Source organism: Pogoniulus pusillus, chromosome 8, assembly GCF_015220805.1.
Source record: "Pogoniulus pusillus isolate bPogPus1 chromosome 8, bPogPus1.pri, whole genome shotgun sequence".
Classification (NCBI taxonomy): domain Eukaryota; kingdom Metazoa; phylum Chordata; class Aves; order Piciformes; family Lybiidae; genus Pogoniulus; species Pogoniulus pusillus.
This window is the reverse complement of record NC_087271.1, coordinates 20,698,139-20,714,940: the sequence shown is the minus strand read 5'-3', so window position 1 is coordinate 20,714,940 and position 16,802 is coordinate 20,698,139. Positions and strand designations below refer to the sequence as shown.

Here is a 16,802-nt window from a genome sequence, read left to right as displayed (position 1 = left end):
CAATTCCTACATGTAACTTTCAGTAAGCATTCAGGCTCATGAAGCAGGTGTTAGAACTTCTCCATTTCTCTGACAAAATCTAAGTGCATGGCAAGAAAAGCAGAAACAAAATGAATGTTCAGTTTGCTATGGTAAAAAAATCACAAGGCTGAATTCACCTAACCAAACTGCTACAAGGAAGCATCCTTGGAATAAAGCATGTACCTCTGGACTTGACCAAGTTTTTAGAAGGTAACAGAATGGCTATTGATCTTCCTCCCCAGTTTTCTTTTAATACACCTATCTACAAACACACAATTTTATGTACCTGAATTATTCATTACTCTTTCACAAATTATCACACAGCATACTGCAAAATTTATTGCTGGGAGTGTTGGCCACACTACAGTATGTAAGATCAAGTACCAAGACAATGTCAGAACCTTTCCATATAAGGATTTCTATGGGAAAAACAAAAGGAAAGCACACATTTTTGAAAGCTTTTAATAAAGCACCTGTAACTGAAGACTGGGAACAGCAGAGTAATGGCTGCAAAGATTCTAACTACATAAGCTAAAAATAATTCTAAAAAAGTAATCAGTACTCTTAACAAAATAGAGGTAGACAGTAACAATGGATTCAGCACCAAAATTATGTCTTAACACAGACACAGTGGGCAAATAATATTTTTCACAGTGTATTTAACAGAAAATGTGATTTTGTTTGCCTAAGGAAAGTTGTGATGACTCTCTCTCTCTCCAAACACAGTATTTTAAACAAGTGATTTAAAGAATGGGAGAATATTCTCAAGTTTGTAGTTTGTGTATCTTTACAAATCACAGCTGACTTTGAAAATTAAATTCACCAGACCTCCTTCAGAGAAAAACTCCATTAATGTTAACAATTTCAAGCTACGCTGTCATGCTGTATCACCCACATATCTCCCAGGGTGTTTCAGTTTATGCGAGGCCAGAAATTCTGAGGAGGGTTCAACTTTGTCAGTACAATGTGGAAAAATCAGCAAATTCTTATGTTCTCAGCAATGTTTCCTTAGATGAAAAGAAGTGGCACTTGCAAAGGTAACCTGGAGCGAGAAAAATTTATTTTATAATGTTTTGTTAAGCTTTACAGTTAGATAAAACCTCACCAGTGCTTTCACCATGTTCAACACACAGCCTACAGTTACTTTTTCCCAATCCTTGTATATTAATTCCAGGCTTTGACCAAAGAATTCGAAAGGCAACTGGAAAGCTAAGAGTAGGGGTTTTAGCTTACCTAAAAGCCTGTAGAGAAGGCTTTAAAAAAAACCAAGTATCATTAGAAACACTTGAGCATCCAAGTCCACATCCCATCTTTGACATTCTCTACAAGTAAAGGTCTACCAAAAAGTTACCTTATCCAGTTCTAGCTAACAGTCTACTAAGGCAAATAGACTTAATCAAACTAACCAGCAGCTTTTAAAAACCATTTGAAATAGCTGTAGACCTTTGTTAACCTTAAATACAGAGATTATGAAACACTTCCTCCCTTTTATCATCACCTTTTACTTTCTATTTCAACTGGAACATCCTTCCTTCTCAGCCAGGGTGCATGGCATGTAAATTGAGAGGCAATTTTACAGCTTCTGTGAAGACAATGAGGACTTCATCCTTCAGACAAGTATTTTCCACAGCTGGTTTTATTCTCAGTTGCACCATAATCAAGTGCTTACAATTACTCTCTTATAAAGCAAGATTTCAACCTAGCAACAAATTTAGTATCAACTCTAAGCCACTGTCCTACAGAGCCCTTCCCTAGAATGCTTCATTTTAGCAAGTTTCACTATACATACTCCAAGTATGCTCCACTGCAAGTATCAGCAAGTTTTGCCTAAGGGACTCATTAACAAAGACATGTATATACTTAATAGAACCGTATTTTTTTTTCATTGGTATCCATTGCTATCAGAAGAAAAAGCTTGTTTCTCACTATATAAAAGTGTTGGGAAACATGTATTTAATTCTTCCTGTTTACAAATGTGTGGCGTTGAGTGCATGGCTTAAGATGGATTTTGTTTGTTGGTTGGTTTGTTGTTGTTTTTCTTTTCGTATTCCTTTTAAGTGCTTTGTGTGATCTACCATCAAAACATGCTTGTGAAAAGATAGATACTAGCGTGGTTGATATCACAGAAAGACAAAAGACCAAGCATTTGCACTATTGCATTGATTCATATATTAAAAAAAAATAATCAAAAGCAGCAGAGGTCTATGTACTTAAATACAGATTAGAAATGTTTCTACATCTCTTATATACAACCAAAGAACATGTTACACTCTGTTATTAGAGCCAGCCTGTTCCCATACAGTCTAGGAAGTGACACAGCCCACAGCACAGCTGTTGCTTTACTCTCGTGACACAAACACTTTTAACCGTTCCAGAGATGAGATGACTTCACTCAGCAAAACCAAAGCAACCAGGCACATCAACCTTTTGTCTCTCCAAGACTTAGCTCACCAGCTCAGGCTGTACATTTATTCTCTGAAGGACTTCCTCTGGCATGCAAAACACAGGATTCACAGCCTTAATTTGTTCTTCTCCTAACAAAGACAGTCCAGCAATTCCAAATAAGGTATGAAATGGATCCACCTGTGAGAAGAAAGGAAGCTTGTGATCATTTCCAGCAGTCTGCTAGCAAAAGAACTGTAAATCTTCAGGGCTGGAGAAGACACTGCAACTGAACAAACTTTCCTTTGTGCTGACAAGCAGGGTAACTTCTACAAAATGCACTTAGTATGATTTACTTGGAGGTGCTTGTTGATTGCCTGCTGCTAAGATGATTTTCAACTGAGATTTTGGCAGGAAGCCACCTGTCTCCATTAGCATGCAATATCATAGGGTAGCAGAAGCAAGGATAATAAACATTTTAGAAGTAAATTTGATCATCTACAAGTACCACTTCCATAAATCCCCCATTTGCTCTTCAGCAACATTATAAGGCTCTTTAACAGTCAGAGTACAGAGCTGTGCTCTGTAATCTTGAGGGGGGAGAAGTATTGTGCAAGCAAGCTGAAAAGAATAAAAATCCCAGAAATACAGGAACAGTTACTTAGTGTCCAGGTATTCCTTCATTATATGAACCCTCCCTAATGCACCTATCACCACATTACTGCAATAGATTATGAAATCTCACGAGATAAGCATCCTGCCAGTGTAATTAAGTAGGCATTGCACAAAATGCTATCCCAAGGTAGCTGTGCTCTCTGGTGCAGAGAACATCCTGTTTGTATGAGTGGGAACTCTGAATCTTCCTGCAAAGGTTCTATACTGCAGCAAACTAAGATCAGTTACCATGTTACGGCTCCATACAGGACATCTTAGCACTGCAGCCTAGAAGGTTCAAACAGCACTAGCGTATCAAGTCTAGCTCCTCAGTGGTTGGGCAACAACCACACTACAGGTGTGGTCAAAGCTCAGACATGTTTACTTGCTCATTCCCAGAAGTATCTGGCCATTGGGGTAAAATGAACATAGCAAAGTAAGCAGCACACTTCAGGAACAGCAAGACAGAATTTCCTTGTACAGATAGGCCCAGAAGGGGAGACAGTCCCTAGTGAGAGGTATGTAGTTGAAGCCAGAGATTCCAGCTCTTGATGAACAGTATCTATGTTCAGGAAACCCAGATTCCTAGATGTATCTGCTGCCATGCTGGTTGATCCTTTCTGCACATTTCTTTAAAGCACATAAAAAAACCCTGCTGAATTACAACTGGCAGCTAATAAGCACAGCTACAAAGTTAAGCTTCTTGGAACTTAAAAGATGGCAGAATTGTCTTACTGGTTAAGCAGTTCAATAGCTGAAATACAATCACTATGTCAAATCAAAAGACTAGAACCTAATACTAATGAAAAAAGCCCCATCTCCCTCAAAAAAACAAAACTCAGAAATCCACAATCCATCCCTCCCAAAAACCCTAAACTAAAAATCAAACCAATTCCATAACCCCCTTAAAAATTCACCCAGAGCAACAGAAACTGTTAGGAATGAATTACTGCAGGAACAAAGCAAAAACCTGTAGCCATCAGCATTTCTAAGGCAGTGCCCACTTGAGCAATGGATGACAGATAAATATAACATGAAATGACCACAACTTAAACACACTAAAAACCAAGGACACCTGCATTAGGTATAGAGGAAAGGCTTTCAAAGTTGCTCTTCTAGCAAGACAAAAATAGTTCAATAGCTCAAGTTTAATCTCAAAGGCAGAAAAGCATTAAGACTTGAAGGCTTTTCACTGAGAAATCCACAATGGGATAAAGCCTGTGAGCTTTTTTTTTTTGGTGTTTTAAGAACACCAAACCACATCCCAAATAATAGAGCAGAGTAAAAAGATTTCTTTCACTCTCCTAAGTGGGAATAATAAACCAGCTTGCAAAGAAACAGAAAACTACTGCAGTTTTTAAATGCGTTTGTGAAAAAAGGAAAATATGTGGTCAGCTGCAATAAAACCAACAAAGACTTCCCCCTGACCATTGAAGAATACATAGCCAAGTGTTCTATACAAATTGCACTGAGATCTCCTAGTACTTTTTATCTGCCTACACCCTTGAAAGATACAAGTCTTATCGGCCATTTTACCTGCCTGAAATCAGAGAAAACAGACCAGCTGAAGTGGAATTACTGTCTCAGTGAACCAGAAAATCCACACTACCACCCTCTTCATAATGTTATCACAGAAGCTTCTTCCTCCCTCATTTAGAAAAATGCCACTGAGATGATTTATTCAGAAGCTGAGATGGCACAGAACTCAAGTTAGCTTATAAGGATTCTTAGCAAAAACTTAGGTCTCATTTAAATGAGTCAAAACTACCAAAAAAGCTGAAATGATTTAACCTGCATTGGGTAATGCTAGCTTACAATTCCTCAGGCAACCCCTCCAAAACCCACCCATCAAAAGAAATCCAGCAAACATAGGCTTTTTAAAGAGCTCTTCCACATGGCCTTGTGAGAAATGTCTTAAGGGAACCAAATCAGAATTTTTAGGGAACAGCAATGAACTGCAGTGGGGGACATAACAGCGCAAATGCCCCTTGAATAACCATGAAAAAGCAACTCCACCTACTTCTGTCCTTCAAAATGCTCTGCAAGATGCTCACACCTGGATCATGAATTGAGTAACATTCAAATGAGAAAACTTACCTTCTCGGTTGAAGTTTTATACATATGTTACATAGGTATATTTTATTTAGTAAATAATTATTTACCATATCTCCTGGTCTGTCAGCAAATCCTCCAGTCTCCTCATCCTGGCAAGCCAAAATAAAGCAGCGCAGTTTCTCTCCATCAATCCAGTGTAACCTACCAATCATCTTCAAAGATGCTAGCACCCACCATGAGTAACATACATCAGGCAACTGGCAAGCAGAGAAGTAGATTATTACTTGATTTTGGTTTAAACATGTTATTTCAAATGACACTGTGCTGTCACAATAATATTGCACAAAAACAACACTTAGAAGAGCTTCTTTGGAATGAAAGAGAAGTTTCCAGATGCAGTTTCCTCTCAGACTTCATTTTCCAGCAAGTAAAAGTCTCTTTTCTCAAGTCTTTTCACTTCTCCAAGAAACAAAACCACAAGCACATGATTTTGAAACAGCCTCCACCTTTTGTAGGAGAGATTAAAACCTCACAGTGCCTTTTTCAGGAGTAAGTACAAAGAATTTCAAATCAACTCATGTAATTATGGAAAATAAAACACTGTATCTGTTGCTAGGTTACCTATTTGCCAGCAGAGATCACTCTAGGTTACACAGTTTCCTAGCGTGAAGAAAAACACTACTACACTCAGGATTTTCATGCAGTGAAAGCAGTGGGTTTTGTACTAATACTACAGAAGAGATAATTCCTAATGTCACAAGAGGCAGGGCCTGATTAACAAGATCCAGAGGAGAGCCACCGAGGATGATCAGAGGCCTGGAGAACCTCTGCTATGAGGAGAAACAGAGGGAGTTGGGGCTGTCTGGAGAGGAGAAGGCTCTGAGGTGACCTTATTGTGACCATTCAGTATCTGAAGGGAGTCTATAAGAAAGCTGGGAAGGGACTTTTTAGGATGTCAGGTAGTGATAGGATTGGGGGAAATGGAACAGAGCTAGATATGGGTAGATTCAGACTGGATGTTAGAAGTTCTTCAGCATGAGGGTAGTGAGACCCTGTAAGGGGTTGCCCAGGGAGGTGGGGCACCCCTGAAGGTGTTTAAGGCCAGGATGGATAAGGCTCTAGACAGCCTGATCCAATGTGAAGTGTCCCTGCCCATGGCAGGGGGGTTGGAAGTAGATGATCCTTGTGGTCCCTTCCAGTCCTGACTAATTCTACGATCCAGGCTCAGGTAGTCAGTGAGCCAGACGTCAGCACATGGATTCTGTAACTGAGTGCTCAAACCCTCAGTTTGAGGACAGCTAAGGATAGCCAAGGACTGTGTGACCAGTGTTAGTGATGAAGAATTAAACTTAAGGCCTGACTTCTTTGATGAATTTACTACATGGCACTTTCTGGAAGAACTTCAGCTTTAGCCAAAAATAATCTTTATCAAGGTCTGAACAAACAAAAGAAGCCATCAAATACCTTCTCTGGTCGTCCGTTGAGACCTCCAGAAGGTAACTGACGTTCACAAAGCCACCAACCCAGCAAGTCAACATTTATTTGATGCAATTGGTCTGTTATAGCCAGAAATCCTGTGCAACAATAGATCTAAAATTACAGACATAAATTTTTTGTGTATTTAAAAACTACATACAGTTCAGCAGACTATACGCAGGAAGATCTAAAACTGAGAATACGGTCATGCAAACAATTCAATAAGCATGTTTTAAGTTTCACTTTTCCATTAGAAAGGTTTGTTACTGTTACAGTTGGTTTTGTATAGAGGTACCTGCTGCACAATGCAATTACAGAAGGGTCAGATTTTACTGATATAAGACAATGGAAGGTTTGGAGAAAGAGCCTAAAAGATTAGGCAGCACCACACAGCTTCCTTTTAAAAACAGACTCCCAAGCCAGAGTACTCAAATTTATTTCTGTATGCTGGATATGGCCTTTATGAAAACTTTGCATCCAGCAAAGGTTTTGTTCCAGCAAATGGTTTGTTCCTGTGCCCTAAGGCTTGTGGAAGGCAAACTAAAGACCAAATGAATTCTCTAACAGAAATGCATTAACTCTGATGATCCTAGCAGTCTCACATACATCTAGTCATGTCAGTCCTACTTTCACTGTGCCGTGTGAAGCAGGCTGCACCTTGAATCTGACGTTGTTTTGGATCCCCTACTACAAGAAAGGCATCAGGTTGCTGCAGCATGTTCAGAGAAGGGCAAGGAAGCTGGTGAAAGGTCTCAAGTACAGGTCTGCTGAGGGAACTGGTCTTTTTAACTTTGGAGAAGAGGTGGCTGAAGGCAGACCTTCTGGCTCTCTACAACACCCTGGAAGGAGGCTGGAGCCAGGTGGGGGTTGGTCTCTTATTCCTAGTATCAAGTGATAGGATGAGAGCAAATGGACTCAATTTGCACCAGGAAAGATTTAAGTCGGACATGAGGAACTTCACTGAAAGGGTTGTCAAGCCTTGAACCAGGCTGCCCAGAGCAGTGGTGAAGTCATCATCCCTGGAGGCGTTCAAGAAACGGGTGGTCATAGCACTGGGACCACCACGGTTTAATGGCCATAGTGGTGTTAGGACAATGGTTGGACTTGATCTCAGGGGTCTTCTCCACCCAAAACAATTCTATCATTCTATGATGCATCCCCTGTTTATTTTTTCCCCTGGGAAATAGCATTTAGAGAACAGCATCCTTCGGTCACATTTCAGACAGTCACTAAAAAATAAGACAAACACAAACTGCACGAAACCACAGCATCCACTAAACCCTGCTCATAGTCACCTTTACCTAGTACAATGCACCAAAAAAGACAGCAAGAAGAGCAACAAAAATCACACATTAACAGGGACGAGTCTATTCAAGAATATTGCAAAATAAATATGATAATCCCAGAATACATTTGAAGTACGATGTAGATAAAGGAGCTACCCTTTATGGCATTTTTCAAAGTGTGTCAACATGCACAACAGACTAAATCCTCCCAGGAAAAGCTAGCTGCAAACAGAGTGGGTTCTCCTACTGCATCTGACTGACTTGAACATCAGACCATGGTCCAGCCATTTAGACCACGTGAGCAATGGTACATGTACCAGGTTCCACCTGGTAGTTATGCAAAATAAATCACAGAATTAATCATGTTGAAAAAGACCTCTATGATCATCAAGTCTGACCTGTCACCTAACCTTCCTAATTAACTAAACCATGGCACTAAGTGCCTCATCCAAGTCTCCTTTTAAACACCTCCAGGGATGGTGACTCCACCAACTTCCTGGGCAATGTATTCTACTAAGCAATCACACTTTCCGTGAAGAATTTCTCCCTCATGTCCAGCCTAAACCTACCCTGATGCAGCTTGAGGCTGTGTCCTCGTTCTGTCACTGGGTGCCCGGCAGACGAGACCAACCCCACCTGGCTACAACCTCCGTTCAGGTAGTTGTAGAGAGCAGTGAGGTCTGCCCTGAGCCTCCTCTTCTCCAGGCTGCACATCCCCAACTCCCTCAGCCTCTCCTCACAGGGCTGTGCTGCAGCCCCTTCACCAGCCTTGGTGCCACTCTCTGGACACGTTCCAGTACCTCAACATCCTTCTTAAAATGAGGGTCCCAGAACTGGACTCAAGGTGTGGCCTGACCAGTGCTAAGTACAGAGCCCGAAGGACTTCCCTGGTGCTGCTGGCCACACTATTCCTGATACAGGCCAGAATGCCATTGGCCTTGTTGGCCACCTAGGCATCTGTTCAGTCAGCTGCCAACCAGTCCCCCCAGGTCACTCTGCCTGCCTGCTCTCCAGCCACTCTGTCCCCAACCTGTAGCACTGCATGGGGTTGTTGTGACCGAAGTGCAGATCCTAGCACTAGGACTTGTTAAAACTCATGGCGTTGCACGGTGCCCATCTGTGCAGCCTATCTTGGTCCCTCTGCAGAGCCCTCTTACCCTCTAACAGATTGATAAATGCTCCCAACTTGGTGTTGTCTGTAAACTTAACTGATGGTGGGCTCAATCCCCTCATTCGGATCATCAATGAAGGCATTAAACAGGACTAAGCCCAGCACTGATCCCTGGGGCACACCACTAGTGACTGGCTGCCAAGTGCAATAGCATTATAATATTGTATTAAAATTTAATTTATATTCATAAATTCAAGTGCAATAATCTTTTCCATTAAAAAAAAATAGAGGAGAGGTAGTTTTAATTTTAAGTTTTCTTCTGGGAATCACTGAGACTCTCTTCTCAGAGAGATCACTACATTTGTTCCAATTATTCTACAGCATTCCCCTCTCAACCAGATTTTACCAAGCATTTTTCACAATTCCCTATCACTAGTAAAATACTCTACATTGCATAGAACAAACTGTGGGAAAATATCTGGATTTGAGGCATCTCAGCTTAAAACTGACTTATCTCAAAAAAATAAGCAAGATTCCCCCCTTAAGGTTTGCATTTGAGTTCATCAGCTGCTAAATATCAGAATAAGTTTGCAGAAGACACCAAGCTAGGAGCAGGTGTCAAACTGCTGGAGGGTAGGAGAGCCCTGCAGAGGGACCTGGACAGGCTGGATGGGTGGGCAGAGGCCAGTGGGATGAGATTTAACAAGGCCAAGTGCAGGGTTCTACACTTTGGCCACAACAACCCCAAGCAGCACTGCAGGCTGAGGACAGAGTGGCTGAAGAGCAACCAGGCAGAAAGGGACCTGGGGGTACTGGCAGATAGTAGGTTTTACATGTGCCAGCAGTGTGCCCAGGTAGCCAAGAGAGCCAATGGCATCCTGGCCTGTATCAGGAACAGTGTGGCCAGTAGGAGACTCTGTACCGATCAGGCTACACCTTGAGTGCTCTGTCCAGTTCTAGGTTCCTCAATTCAAGAGAGATATTGAAGCACTGGAACATGTCCAAAGAAGGGTGACAAAGCTGGTGAGGGGCCTAGAGCACAGCCCTGTGAGGAGAGGATGAGATAGCTGGGGTTGTTTAGCCTGGAGAAGGCTCAGGGGTGACCTCATTGCTGTCTACAGTTACCTGAAGGGAGGCTGTAGCCAGGTGGGCTTTGTCCCTTCTCTCAGGCAACTAGCAACGGAACAAGGGGACACAGTCTCAAGTTCTGCAGGGGGAGATATAGGCTAGATGTTAGAAGGAAGTTCTTCACAGAAGGAGTGATTGGCATCAGAATGGGAAGTGGTGAGTTGCCATCCCTGGAGGTGTTCAAGAAAAGACTGGATGGGGTATTTAGTGCCATGGTCTAGTTGATTGGATAGGGCTAGGTGATAGTTTGGACTGCATGATCTTGGAGGTCTCTTCCAACCTGGCTGATTCTATGATTCCATACAGCTGTCCTTTATGCTTCATCGTGACAGACAGAGTGATAGATCTTGCCCAACATTTCCCCTAACACATTTCAAAATCTCTAGAAACCCTAATGCTAACTATTCCAACATCACTTTACGAAGACTGAAATACACTTCAAAGAGTTGTTCCCTTAATAAACTTCCCAAACTATAACCACCCAAATCTCTGTTCATGTTCTGATTTATCTACCTGTCTGTTCACTTAACTAAGGTGCTAGAGTCGGGCATTTGGGAAACAAAAAAGGTACATCAACTGACATCACTGGCAGACATTACAAAGAAACACTTACAGGCAGTATGTGATTCTTGGAAATTTAAAACATCTCAATATAAAGAGAATCTCACCTGTCCTGCATGTGATTCAGAACCTGGTCTACAACCAAATCCTCCATCAAAGTTCATACAGGACAAAACATATTCTACTGCTTTCTCCACATTAATGGCATCCAGTCTCCCCTACAAGTCAGAAAAATAAATGCTCTTTATATTCTACCAAGCTCACTGACAACAGTAATTCAGCAGTAGCAAAGGGAAGATTCCAAGATTCCTTACTTAGGTCAAGAAATGATTTAGGACTTACCAGAAGTGCAAGAGTTGCAGCAGCACAGAAGGAGAACCTTGTATCTATCTCTCCTAAAATGTGGGGGGGACAAAACAGAAGCATTTTATTAACAAAAAGACATTAAAATCACTAGAGAAAATATGGAACAAAATATTTAAATACTAGGTTTTACATTGGAAAATATAAATCAACCACAAACTGTTGTCATGTACCCTGCCTCCTGGTCCTATTCCTTTTCCAGCACATGATGTCTCTCCTCAGTCATTAGAAAGTGATCTGCATTTTTACTGTATTTGGAAGCAAACAACTCATTTTGAGAAGATGCAGTCAGATCTATATCCACATCAATTCAGCAGTGGTAACTTAATATTGGAGTTGATGTCTAATGCTCTACTATATAATTTCAGAGCAGTAGACTCAAAAATACTCTGATACCACTTTCTTTCTGCCCCAAAATTGGGCAGAAGTAATTTCTGGGTTTAGAGGAAGACTGATAAAAGTTTTATGTTGCATATTCACACCCGGAAGCTAAATCACAAACACACACCTATAGCAGAATGATTGCTTAGCACACCCACACCAACATAACTCCCACAACAGAAATCCCAAGGAATTAATATTTGGAAGTGAAAACTGGAATTTGAACGCAGCCATGAGCATTCATTTTCTGGTCAAACTGATGAAAGACTTTTCTTCTTAAGAAATCCACAAGTTGAACCATATAAACCAAAAGTGGTGTTCTGTACTGTATCAGCTATCCTGCCTCTTCTATTGTGCTGTAACCACCTCTACCAGCGGTGTATTTAGTACATTTATTTCAACACTCGGAACAAAAAGGATGCAGTGAACTATGAACTGTTTTAATACACAGCACAACAGCTCCCTTTACAGTAGCACACATATACTGCCATGATCTTGACGCTGAATTTTACCAGAACAAGTGATATGCAATAGGTTTTATTCAAATTTAAGTATTCAGGGAGATAAACATTTTTAGAGTGACTAAATATTTATGCTACTGCTTAAAAACACCTGAAGAATGCATGCGCAGAAACAAAGTCAGTAACAGAAATTCATGAGTGCAAAATCAGCTCTTCTCATTCCCATACAGTGAAAGATCTTTTCCCACGACATGGATAAAGATTGCAGCTGACTGCCATTAAAAGCCAAGCATCAAACATTCCTTATGGAAGAGCATATCCAGTACATCAAAGCATAGGCAAGTTACAAATGCCCAAAAGTTCTCTTCTTTTAAGAACTAGACAATTCATTTTTAATACTAGAATGGAACTGAAGTTTAGAGTATTCATGAAAGGAATGAAACAAACCTGTCCTTCACAAAATCACCTTTTACATACCTCATAAGTGTTGACACAAAATATGTAAGCAAAACCAACATCCAATGAAACAAGTTTACAGACTCACTAAATTTTAATGTAAAAATTACCCCATTTGTCTCCAGCAAATGATCCATCTTCTTTTTGCAAGTTCTGTATATATTCAACAATTTTATTTACATCAACAACATGTAGACTGTCATACAGAGTAAGAATCTGGGGGGAGGAAAAAAAGACAGTCATAATCAAAGAGATAACAGTTGTTACAATTTATTTGTTAAATTAAAAATAATCCTGGATTTATAAAAAGCTTTATTTAATTGTCTGTGAACATTATTTGGTAAGGTTTATTAAATCAAAATTGCATTTGCTGCAATTCATCTACCTGTCTCAAGACTTCAAGAAATGTTCAAATGGGCAATTTGGATTCTCAGATTGGCAATTCAAGCTGAACTCTCTCATGCCTTGTTACTTTCCAACTTCCAGCTCTCCTTTCAAACACATAATCAAGTTTATGTGGATTTACATTAGCATTATGTACAACAGAGATTTGATTATGGTTAATTTTGTAATGGGATAATGACATCCTAGACATAAAAAACTGAAGCTTGTGCACTGCTGCTAGCTGGGTATGTGCAAATGTAAGTTAAACATCTAGTTTCTAATGCCACTTACAGTCTGAGCCTGCTGCCAATGATTAGCTTGAAATAAGATTATTTACATTCAATTTGTAAATATGAGTAGAAGCAAACTGCAACAATAATAGTATAAACGATTAGATATAAGCTGTACAGTCAATAAATTCTGAAGAAAACTAAAGGTCATAGTAGAGAATACAGTTTTCTGAGCCAGCACCAATTTGAATCAGTAAACCCATAGGACAAAATACCATATGAAAACAACAATACTCCTTTCAAGCCCCAGATGGCTTTGTGTTTTCATTTCTAAGTTGCATAACCTATACAGAAAGCAATTAAGTTGAAACTATGCAATATTATAGAGCAAATTCTGAAAAATACCAGCTATGGCTTTGAACACTTAGAGTTAGCTGGAATCTTTCAATTGTTAGATTAAATTTCTGTCTTGAGGAAATGCATGAAAGAGTGTGCAGCTGCAAGAGAAAAATACACAAGCATAGAATGCTCCTTAAAAAACAAATCTGCACAAATGATTGTTAATTGTGATCAAAAGAAAATGTTAAATGACCATTCAAACATTCTGGATATGAAGACAGGACTAAATTGTGTTTGTTCACTATGACATGCTGTTTAAATTTACCACAAAACCTTTACATCAGCACTTGCTAGCATTTTTCAGATTTTCACATCTTTACCTGCATGCAGTTAACATGAAAACATCTCCTAGCACCAGCAAGCATTCACTTAAGAACTAACACCTCCAATATACAAAAGTAAACACCCTCAAACTGCACCTTCTCCTCCTTACACTGGATTAGAATTTATGAAAGTAGCTTGATTGGGCAGTTTGGAAAAGCTCACAGCCTAAAGAAACTTCAGTTTCATGGCTCCAGTAAACCCGGTCACTAAGTATTTTAAGGTGACTGTTACAAAATTTATCAAAAATACAGCCACCACTAAAGGACCTCTGAAAGGAGACAAGAGAAGAGATCTGGTCTCTTCTCACAGGTAATTGGAGACAGAACAAGGGAGAATGGCCTCAAGCTGAGACTGGGTAGGTTTAGATTAGATACTCGGAAAAAGTCTTTCAGAGAGAGTGGTCAGGCACTGGAATGAGCTGCCCAGTGAGGAGGTGGAGTCATCCACCACGGATGTGTTTAAGGGTGGTTTGTATGTGGTGCTCAGGGCTATGGTTTAAGGGTGAATCTAGTAGAGCAGGGTTCTAGGTTGGACTTGGTGATCCTGAGGGACTTTGCCAACCTGCATGTTTCTGTGATTGTAATTTTTTAGAGGAAATGCTTTAGCTAAATTCTAAAGTTCCGTTCATTAAAGTTCATATGACCTTACCTGGTTCATAAACCTGCAGTCATCAAAATAAAACAACCTTGTTATATTTACCTGGACAGCACTGAGAGTATACAGGAGATGAGGATCGTGACCGGTGCTGGGGCTTATCCCACCACATTCGTGTTGACAGGATTTGATGAACTCTAGAATTTCCTCTTTGTTCATTCGGTGCAGCTGCCCTATGAGGTCCATTGCTGTCAGGCCCCAGTAGATACCACTCATCCTCAAATACTCTGACATGCAATATTCCTAGGGAGGACACGCTTTAGTTCTTAATCATATCAGCACAGCAGCCATGTAGCAAAAATACAGTTCACATTTTCAAACAGCTTCCAGTATGTCAGTCACCTTCTGCTCCACTGACAACTTAGGTATCAGGTACTCAAATACTCTACACACCTTGCATGTCTGTAACACACATGCGAGTGCCTGTAGGTACACATGTGTATATCCACATGTACTGCATTACCTTGTCTCGGTGTTCTAGTTCAAAGCATCAAGTTCAATGTCAAATTAAACACATTCAAGCAGTTAGGCAGTAGTTTACTTCAGATCATGTCATCTTGGCACCCAAATTACCACCTACATCACAGAAACAAGCCTAACGTTTAATGAACCTTACTTCCAAGTGCCAGAACTGCCACAATCTGAAGTTGCATTACAAAGTGACACTGCACATAGAATTTTCTTACAGCAGTTACATCATCTACACTACCCATAAACAGTTTTCTGTATGCAGCACTCTTTAAGCACAACTATCATAAGCAATAGCGCTTTTATGGATGGTAAAGGTAACTGCCACTTCCAACACAGCAGTTATTGACATTTTTCACCAGCTGGAGTACCACTGTGGGCTGCATCCGGTGACCTGTGACTATAAAACTGCAGCTTATTAAAGTGTTTATCAAGTCCAAAAAGAACAAAACAGTGCTGTGGTGAGATTCAGTCACTGTCCCATCAAAGAGCAAATGTGTAAATCCAGCTCTACTTGTGCATTCTAGCGGATAAAGAAGCAACAAATAGATAATTTTTCAGGTCTCAGAGCTAAACAGATTATCTTCAAGTTTATACTCGGATAATACATGCCGAAACTCATCATGGACCTAGAAAAATTAACAAAGACACCTTTCTTTTATACTTTCGATTGCAGGGCAAGAAACGATTAGTTTGTGAACCTGCATCTAACCCTTAGCAATTAAGTAGGGGTGAATATTACTCTCAATTAAACAAGAGATGTACAGAAACAAACTGGTACCTACATAATCGTCTTTCTTCGTCCCATAGGAAGCTATATATTCCGCATGCTTCTCCGAAAGCAACGTGCTTGGAGCATCGGGTTTTATTACAACATCCTTTTGCGGTGTCCCCTGTGGAGGAGAAAAAAAAAGGCCCGAACAAAACGTTAGCTGTGCCGTCATCTCGAGAGGCTCCAGCACCTAGAGACAGTTTAATTAAGACCAGTCGCAAAAACATCGTTTTGGCCGTCGCCTATACGGGGTCGATCTCCTATCTCCCACTGCCACTCGCGGATCCGATAAAGGATGCAAACGAAACCTCCTAAAGCAGCTGAACCTCCCCAGTTTTCCGGAAGCAAACCGAGCACCCGGAAGAGCCCCGCGCAGAGCAAAGAAGGCCTCACCCTTCGCCGCAAAAGCCCCAGCCGGGCTCGGACCACGAGGCCTCATGGCCTGGGGCTGGCGCCGGCGCCCCCACATGACACACTCGGGTGTCCTCGCCATGCCAGACCCGGCCCGGGCGGGCGGTAGTGCCACTCCCATATTCGCTCCGCAAACGGAGTGGCGAGCGCCACAGTCTCAGCACTCAGCCCCCCACAGCTCCTGACCTCCCGCCGCGTCCCCCTGCAAGCAAAAAAGTGCGAGCTCCGCCGCTCCAGGCCATGCCCTCTCCCCGGCGCGGAGAGCAGCACCTACCATGTTCGCGGCCCGCACCGGAAAGAGCGGCGCGGTGCGGCGGGGCGGAGCAGGAAGCAACGCTTGGCAGGGCCCCGTTATAGCTGCCCGACAGCCGCCCGCTGTCGGCCGAGCTCTCTGTTCGGGCAGCCTAGCGCCGCCTTGGGGATCTTGCCGTATTATACGTGAGGGCTGTGCACTGACTGCAGTTGCCGCTGCAGCCCGGCCGCTGTTGGTGGGCGGGAGGACGGCGGGTCGCTTCCAGGGCGGTAGAGGAGGAGACGCGGTGTCTCTGGGTCGGGGGGCGCCCGTCAGACCCGACCAGCCCCATAGACCGTCCGGCAGCCCGTCGGTGAGCCCGCGGCAGGACCGCTCTGGAGCTTGTGTGCGTATGAAGGCGCCAGGCGTTCCACAGTAACGGTTATCATAGAACAGGCGAGGGAGTGAAGCTCAAGTGTGCTAACGCCCGCTGGGCACTTTCTGGCATCTCAGCTAACGGTAAACCGTCCCGAAATAGGCTTTGTTAACGAAACCGGTCATCAAATTCCTGGGCACCGACGCAGTATCCAGAA

At 41.9% G+C, this 16,802-nt stretch overlaps 1 protein-coding gene across 2 annotated transcripts; it reads right to left on the bottom strand.

The window, feature by feature from the left end:
- Nucleotides 1–334: 334 nt before the first annotated feature.
- On the bottom strand, nucleotides 335–16,371 carry RABGGTB (Rab geranylgeranyltransferase subunit beta). 2 transcript variants are annotated; one of them, XM_064147526.1, is made up of 9 exons: nucleotides 16,252–16,371; nucleotides 15,580–15,687; nucleotides 14,372–14,569; nucleotides 12,446–12,551; nucleotides 11,017–11,069; nucleotides 10,782–10,892; nucleotides 6,577–6,702; nucleotides 5,220–5,369; nucleotides 335–2,604 (listed from the first exon to the last, which is right to left on the bottom strand). In XM_064147526.1, the coding sequence occupies exons 1-9, from the start codon at nucleotides 16,252–16,254 to the stop codon at nucleotides 2,464–2,466; spliced, it is 996 nt and encodes a 331-aa protein (XP_064003596.1). In that variant the 5' UTR covers nucleotides 16,255–16,371; the 3' UTR covers nucleotides 335–2,463. The 2 variants fall into 2 exon arrangements, with proteins under 2 accessions (XP_064003596.1, XP_064003597.1); XM_064147527.1 differs by lacking the exons at nucleotides 15,580–15,687; nucleotides 16,252–16,371 and having other exon boundaries at nucleotides 335–1,063; nucleotides 2,473–2,604; nucleotides 14,372–15,412.
- Between the last annotated feature and the right edge of the window lie 431 nt (nucleotides 16,372–16,802).

Coding starts and splice junctions, on each gene's coding strand:
- RABGGTB (XM_064147526.1), bottom strand. Junction 11,070..12,445: donor ATTTGCTGGAGACAAATGGG/GTAATTTTTACA, acceptor CCCACATTTTAG/GAGAGATAGATACAAGGTTC. Junction 6,703..10,781: donor CTGAATCACATGCAGGACAG/GTGAGATTCTCT, acceptor CTGTAATTTTAG/ATCTATTGTTGCACAGGATT.